The following is an 8,194-nucleotide window of genomic DNA, read 5'->3' on the forward strand; positions in this document are numbered from 1 at the left end:
GTGTGTGTGTGTGTATGTGTGGTGTGTGTTGTGTTGTGTGTGTGGTATGTGTGTGTGGTGCGTGTTGTGTGTGGGGGAGTTGCTCCTCAGTGCTGTAGGCAATAGCTGACTAGAATATAAGTTTCCACTGAACTTTGGGCACCTTAAGTAATTTTGGAACAGGAACGTTCAGGTGTCTAAATGTCCAATCCCGCAATAAGCATTGCACAGCGGACTGGGAGCTTCTGTGAGACCAGGACCACATGCAGAGTGTGACACAGCCCTGTTTTACCGCCCGCCCCCTCTAAGGCTCAGCAAGCTCCCTTAGGTTGTCAAGCACAAAGGGACATGAAGTGAGCAGATACAGCTAGCACTGCTGGTGGAGAGGCAGGCATACAGGCCATGCACTGAGTGGTGAACCTGGAATTTGGGTCACTGAATGGTTTCTGGCTTATTTGACATACCAGCAACTTGTCCAGAAGATTCTAATCAGCCCTCAAGTGTACTGCATAGCCCGGCTTCACAACCTGCTACCCAGTCTCAGAGCACCAAGGTTGGTCCACCATGTCTTCTTGGACTGATCAGTGCTGGGTGATGGCAGAAGACCCCTCCTCCCTGCTCCTGGAGCCTAGAATATTCCAACTTGTACAAGCAACAGAGTTTCTGGATGGGCTCTGGGCTTTTACCAGGAGGAGGTAACAGAGTCTGGGCTTCCAGGGCACAGACAACTATTCTGGAGTGGTCTCCATGCATCTTAGCTTAGCTTCCAAAGTGGGAGTCTCATAAATCTCATGTTGCTCCTATAACCTACCACCAGCCTGGAGGGGCAGGTGTGCAAAACCCAACTCACCATTCAGCTCTGGAGCTCACCTTACTTCATTCCCCAAACCCTGCCCAGCTTTAGCCTAGGATGGACACCTCCCCCAGTTTCTCATGCAGCTGTAAAGTGTGTTGGTAGACCTGAGGGGCAGTGGGCAGGGCTAGGTCCTGCAGGTCAAGCATACCATGGATCAACAATGGGGAAAGGTGGTTCACAGACCTGGCTGGCTTACTCACCTTTGAGACTGGTCAGCCCTAGAAGATTTTAATCAGGAAGCATTTAAGAATCTACCCAGGGTGGATGGTGGGCAGATATTGTGTCTCTCTGCCAGTACAAGTGGCGATAGAAATTCTCAAGGTGCTAAGGAACAAGCCAAGCTCCCTTCTTCGTGGTAAGTGGTGCCCCCCTTCCCTGCAAATGTCAAAGCCTCGTCACTACTGTTCACAGAGCTCCTAACATCCCAGAACCACCCCTGAAGAACTTGGAGCAGTGGGTAGGCAGAGAGAGTTCCACAGACTCCTGGGATATGCTATTTGGTTAACATCTCATCTCTGCACTTTGCTGATGGCCTGACCTGGCCCCTCACCCTCTGCAAAGTGGGAAAGGAGGTATACACATCTCCTGCAGGCTGAGGGGTGGCAGCACCGGGGGTCCTGAGATGCCATGCTCGCATCAGCTGCAAGAATGTAGGAAATGGGGAGTCTTCCACAACCCCAGCCAGACCAGGTCTCTATCTACCAGTATGGTGTGAGCTGATGAGAGAGTCTATGTAAGTATCAGCTTTAGGCCTCCCGGGGTCACGCCAGACAGGCTGAGTGGAGAGAACAGGAGTGAACCAGGAACCACACTCCCAGTCCATACAGCCGAGTCTCCGAAAAATGGATGGTTCTTTGCGATGTATGAATCAGAACTCAATCCTCCATAGCCCCATGGGATAGAGTCCTATCCCACAAGGTGCCCTGTCTCCTGCTCCACACTAGAGCCCTGGAGGTGTGTGGTGTAAACCCTCAGGTGGGGAGCGTCCTTCGACACGGGGACCATGTTGCCAGTGTCTTGCTGCACTTGGATCCAGGGGTCCAGAGTCTCCTGGCTAGATTCTGTGCCCATTGGGGACCAAGGTCCCCTGGGCCATCAGTGGAGGAGAGAACAGAGACCCATCTCTGAAGCCGGGACCCAGCACAGACCAGGGCCAGCCTACCAGTAGCCCGCCTTCTGTGAAGTTACACATACAATATGAGCAATTGCTGTAATTCCTCTCTAAGTGCTCTTGTTTCCCCCCAATAATTCACGTTTCATCTCCACAATAAACATTGTTAGAACTCTCCTCTCGGCTTTAAATATACATAATTGCTCCCGGTGCCAGTAAAAGGTATTAATTCCATTTATGCATTCCATAAACTTTTAGGATAACGCAATTGATACCACAATCATGTTGGGACACCTCCTCTATTCTTCTACTTTGCAAACCTCCGAGGGGCTGGAAAGTTTGTTCCAAATCCATTAGTGTTGACTCAGCCCCATCCTCCCCAAGAATCCCTCACAGAGGCTTTGTGTTTCCCGCCAGGGGCTGGTGGGTGGGTAGCTGCTCTTTCTCAGGATAGACAGGCAGGAAGGCGGGCAGGCAGACAGACAGGCAGACACATACACACACACACACACACACACACACACTGAGGCTGAGCACCACTGAAGATTACTTGGGGCCATGTCCAAGCCATTTCATCAATGATGCTCCCAGGCCAATCAAGTCATCTGAGAACACGGCCTCACTATTGGCCCCCTCTCTAGCAAGCTAGCGGTGTCACATCCCAGACACCACACCAGGCCAGTGTTACCATCCACACAGGCCCTCTTGCCCAACTGCAGAGCTCTCTCTCTCTGAATGCCTCCGATATTGAAGACAGCCACCTCTGTAAGCAATACGAGGGCAGCGTGAAGGGTCTGCGCTGGAGCTGGACAGCGGCTAGACGCCCATCGCATCATGCTTGCTCGTTTCACTTCCTCCTCTGTCGAGGGACTCCTGAGACCAGGTGTCCACAATCTCACACCCAATAATAAAGCCCTCTTCTGGCCAATCCACTCGCTGCTCAGCCTTGCCTGAGGAAAGGGGCTGTCAGAACCCAAGACAGCACCCAGGGAGACTAGCTTGTGTGCTTGCATGTTCATTCCTAGTTGTTGGCACGCCTGTGTTTACTGAGTATGTGCGTGCATCTCTGTATACACATATATAGGTCCCTGAGCCCGCATATGTTTACATCCTTGTGTGCGTGCACTACACACATCTGTATACCGAGGTGTCCACACATGTGGGACCCTGGGCACATGTACACATACGTGTGTATATACACTCATGTAGGACCATGAACTGAGGGCCCAGACCTCTTACTACACAAGCAGATTTTTAGGTTGAGGGAAGCTGATTTGGGCAAGCAGATCCTCTGGGGCTGGAAAGGTGACTTCGGCAATGCCGAGGCGAAAGGCCCCATTAACAGCTGTGGTCACTTGGAGGCCAGTGAGGGTGTTTTTGCCAATCTGAGAGGAATGAAGGCAACAATCAATATGGAATTGTACTTGAGAAAAATATGAGTTATCTATCAGTTACCAGCCAGTGGTGTGGCAGGGGCCTAGGCGCAGAAGCCTAGATGGCAAGTCTGGGCAGCGCACACACAGTTGGACCCCCAGAGCTGAGAGCAGCCGCTACCAGCCCTTCCTTAGGTATTGAGAAAAGCCCTTGGGTGTCTGCTCCCAGATCGCCAAGGTGCCAAAAATCTCATTATCAATGTTGGTCCCACGTCCGTCCCCTGTGTGGCAGGGCTGGGAGGGTGCGGGAAATAGCACCCTCTTGCCCAACAACTCAGCTCTGCTGCCCTGGCATTGGGTGAAGGTTAGGTGGGGAGGCCAAGCCTTCTGTGATCCATGGCAAGTCTGGCCAGCCAGAACTGTCTCTAGTCTGAGCAAACCACCCCATGAGGACAGAGCAGGGCAGCAGGAAACAAACCATTATGGGAGACTTAGTGCCAGACACCTCCAAACGGGCTGCAGAGGCCCCAAGTAGAAGGAGGAAGCCAGCAGAGAGGGCGTTGCCTGCCCCTCCCAAAGACCAATGCTGACCATCTGAGGTACCCTGAACCCTCAGACATGCCAGAGACTGACCCCATCAACATCCTCAGCAAATAAAATGGGGGGGGCGATTCTACAAGCTGTATCATCCCCAGGGTTTAGGGGACCTCCTCCAGACACCACCAGACCTCTATGACGGACCAGGTCCCCACCTCACCCCAGGTCAGGAGCTGGGCTGGACGAAGGATCTATGGTTCACCCCACCCCAGCCCAGCTACAGACACAGGAGAGACCTTCAGCAAGGGTAACAGTTCTATAGAAAAGCCAACTCAGGAGGCCACGCTGGATGGCTCCCTCATCTCCACTGCCCCAGCACTGTGTGCTATACCGGTCCCATCTCATTGGGGCCCTTACCACCGCCCCTCAGTCAGTGGTTGGGGAGAATGGAGCGTGAGAGAAACTCAGGATGAGGTACTGTTATAGTCACCCAGCCCCTCTTGACTCACTGGGGCCCGTCAGAGCCCCAGCAGTTGGGCTGAGCCATCAGTTAACCATGGACCAGACACTGGGGAGCCCACCAAGAGCAGTAGCCAAAAGAAACTGCAGGAGGTCAAGGCCTGAGACCAGACCCAGGCCAACTAGACTGATCTTCTGTGGCCACATACAGGGCTGGCTCTGTCCAGCTCTTCAGTCTCCAGAGAGAAGGTGAAAGCCACACCAGTGGGACCGAGGTTTTGGAGAGGAGCCGTGGGAGGGGCCTTGCTCCCATTGAGAAGCGGAGGTGAGACAAAGTTTGCACCGCAGAGACGGCCCCAGTCCCAACTCCAGCTACAGAGAGTGGACGCTGCTGCTCAGTGGACAACTGGACGACCCAGTATCCCTCCGTGCACCTCCTACTGGCCCAGCGGTGCAGGGTTCCCTCTTCCCCAGTGGAAGGGCCAGGGGCTGCCCTTCCAGACCCAATGCCTTGTACGCCCCGCCCATCCAGACAGTGTCCCCAAGGTCTCACTCTGCTTCTCCTGCAGCCCTTGCTCCCAGAGACAGCCTGGATGCTCAATGGTTAAGAAGGCTCATGGCAGTGACCCCTGAACCCCAACTCCAGCACCTACTTACTAGTTGCACAACTCTGAGCAGGCTGCTTCCCTTCTCACACCTCAGCTTCCCTGGCTGTGCAATGGGGACAAGATTAGACTCCACCGTGGGCAAGTCAAAGCACTTAGCTGGCTACCCAACTCGCAGCCAGTGCGCAGCGGGTGGATTTTGACAACATCAGCTAATTCCCAGCCACAAACCAGACTGTTTCTAGAGACGTCAGAGAAAGGACCAGAGCTCCCGGCACTGTGCTTACACTCCTGGAGAGCCTGTCCACAACCAGCAAGTGACCACACCACCTGGAGGAGGTAGTCCCCAAAGGATCATGTGGGCCCCCAAACCTCAGCAGAGGTGAGGAACTCAGCTCAGGATAGATTCCAAGGCACTGAACACAAAAAAGCCAACCAGTCTCCCTGCCCCATGGATCTCATTGATTGCAACACTCCTGACCTTTCCGGACCCATGGGAGGCTGGCTGACTCTGGCCACACGTCCGAGGAGTGGGCACACCCACACTGCCAGAACCCGCCTCCTGCTTGATGCTCCTCCTGGCTCTGGCCAGGTGGGAACCCCATGTGGACAGCATGTGTGCTCAGACAGACCTCAGTGCCAGGGCCGTGGTATTCCACCCTGCTGCCCTCCCTCCAGATGCCCACTGACCATGGCTACTCACCGTCCAGGTGGCTGACTTGGCTGTGCTGGACTGCTGGAAGGTGACCTCGAAGTGGTGGGGGCCAGGGTAGTCAGTGTTGGAAGGGATGACAGGCGCTGGAGACATGGTGTCGAAAGTGGAGCTGGGCTGCGCGTAGGGCGAGTGGGTGGGTGCGCTGGCAGCGTGCTCCGGGGTGTAGGGGCTGGCCGGGGCCGCGCGGCTGCCCATCTGGTCCATGGCGCTGCTGAGCAAATTGAACTGGGCCTGGCAAGGAAGGGGGAGGAGGGAGGGGAGAAACAAGGGCTAAGGTGGAAGCCCCAGCTCCAGCTCCTGTCCCGTTGGGGAGGTGTCTTGTTACAGAAGCCTTAAAGGGCCAGCCGGCTCCAAGTCATCCCAAATATTTCCTGGGGCCCCCACCCCACCCCAACAGGTCACTACTTGTGTTGGGATAAACGCATATTCACCTCTCCCGCCTGCCCCCTCCGTCTGCCTCCCGGGTGCCAGGGCTTCTGGGGATCCACCCAGCTGCCAGCAAGGTGGATTGGGGCTTTGTACACCTACCTGTAGGGGAGCTATTTGGTTGGGAAGGTTCTCAACCTAAGACCCTGGTGGGCTCCACTGTGTTCCTGGGGCAGCATAGGGGCTGGAGGGCCACAAAGATCAAAGTTCTGAGAGCCTGTAGCCTGGCTGCAAGGGTGGGGATGCACTGGGTTTTAGAGCATGGGTACCCTGAAGTCCTGCAAGGCCAGATGTGACTAGGTCCAGCCCTCTGAATGATGGACAGAGGTGAGGCTGCCATCAGTCCCCAGAGGTTCCAACAGCCATTTCAAAGGAATTTCTTTAAGCCTTGGCTTTATCTCCATTACAATGAGTTCCCCATTCCTCCAGGTCTGGGCAGCTCCTCCAAGAACCCCTGCTGGTTCTCTAAGAAAGCCCAGGCTGGCCAGCCCTTCCCCTGAATCAACTACCCCACTGGCCCAGGAACTTTAGGGAGGCCCCGCCTTCCTGCCATGGGTGTCTCAACAGCTATCAACTGGAAGACTGGAAGACAACCCGGTCCACATCCAAAGGCATCACAACAAGAAGGATTTGGGAGGATAGTATCAATGGCGGATGCTGGTCAGAGTGGGTCCCTAATTGAGTTGCTTAATTGATCCTCTCTGCGCTGGTGAGCTTTCCTGCAAACTCAGATGGACCACCACTGGCCTGAGTTGGGTACTGCCATCTGTTCCCACTTCACAGACGAGGACCCCAAGACTCCGAGGGGGAAATGACTGGCTCCAGTTAGCCAGCAACATAACAGAGACTGGATAGACGGTGAAGAAAGGGGACCACAGTACAAAGTGCCCCCCTTTACTCTGTTGCCCTCTTCAGAGAGGCCTCTGAACCTGGCTGGAGTCTTGTCTTCTATGTCCCCTCCCACTAGCGTACTGCAATAGGTCTTCCCTGACAACACGGCTCCAGACCCCAGGTTTCCCTCCTCGTGGGGACCTTGTGTTCAGCCCCTCCTGTCCCTCAGTCCTCACACGGAGGGCAGTTGTACAAAGTGACCGGCGATCCCAAGGCCCCAGTGGTCCACTGTGAGTCCTTGATTGACAATTCAAGTGTCCTTGAGAACACCAGACTGAAGATAACACGGGAGGGAGGGTCCTACAAAAAGGCTGCCCAGCAGGAAGAGGATCAGCTCAGAGGACAGGTCGGATGAGGGAAACTCCGGGAGACAAGGGGCCAGAGACACATTCTAATTTGTTTGTTTGTTTGTTTTTGAGATTTATTTACTTCTTGATTAACTGATTGGTTTTTCAAGACAGGGCTTCTCTATGTGGCCCTGGCTGTCCCAGAACTAGCTCTATAGACCAGTATGGCCTTGAACTCACCGAGATCCTCCTGCATCTGCCTCCTGAGTGCTGGGATTAAAGACAGGAGCTGCCACCTCCCAGCTCTAGATAGATTTTTTTATGTTACGTGTATGAGTGTTTTCCTGGATGTGTGTTGCACGCCACATGTGGAAGCAGGCCAGCATGATGTCACCCTACCCCTGAGTGATACTGAAATGATGATATTCTAAAGAGAGACTCCTGTCTCTCAGTCAGTCAGAATAGTAAAACAATGGACCCCAAAGAAATGGGAATTTCTCCTCGCACCTCCCACCTCCCCAACACAAGAACCTCGTGGTGGGAGAAGGAAAAGGCCTCAAGACTGATTGTCGCTCAGAAAAAGATTTTACATAAACTTGCCCCCACTCAGAAAAAGATTTTACATAAACTTGCCCCCACTGAGGCTGAAGATCAGTGAGAGCTGGGTCGCACCCTGACCAGGATGCTCAGATATGTACATTCCTGGCCCTCTAGGTAAATTTTGATTTCATTTTGGACCCTGAAGCCAAACTTTAGTGGCCCTTTTTGTCCTGCTTGCCAGTGTGGCCACATTGAATAAACTTTTCCTGTCTTCATTTGACTTCTTCAGTTGGCTTCTTGTGTATGGGTGGCCAAACCTGGCTCAGGATACAAGGTGTAACCCCAAGTTCAACAACAAAGAGGGCATCAAATCCCCTGGAACTGGAGTTACGGGTGGTCGTGAGTTGATGTGTGG

At 53.9% G+C, this 8,194-nt stretch overlaps 1 protein-coding gene across 1 annotated transcript in view; it reads right to left on the reverse strand.

The window, feature by feature from the left end:
- Tp73 (tumor protein p73) overlaps window positions 1-8,194 on the reverse strand; it is a 61,937-nt gene that overhangs the window by 17,536 nt on the left and 36,207 nt on the right. The window contains exon 4 of the mRNA XM_005368636.2: window positions 5,624-5,866. Coding sequence (XP_005368693.1) covers window positions 5,624-5,866 — 243 coding nt within the window. The remainder of the gene's footprint in view (window positions 1-5,623; window positions 5,867-8,194) is intronic.

Source organism: Microtus ochrogaster, unplaced genomic scaffold (assembly GCF_000317375.1).
Source record: "Microtus ochrogaster isolate Prairie Vole_2 unplaced genomic scaffold, MicOch1.0 UNK38, whole genome shotgun sequence".
NCBI classification, from domain to species: domain Eukaryota; kingdom Metazoa; phylum Chordata; class Mammalia; order Rodentia; family Cricetidae; genus Microtus; species Microtus ochrogaster.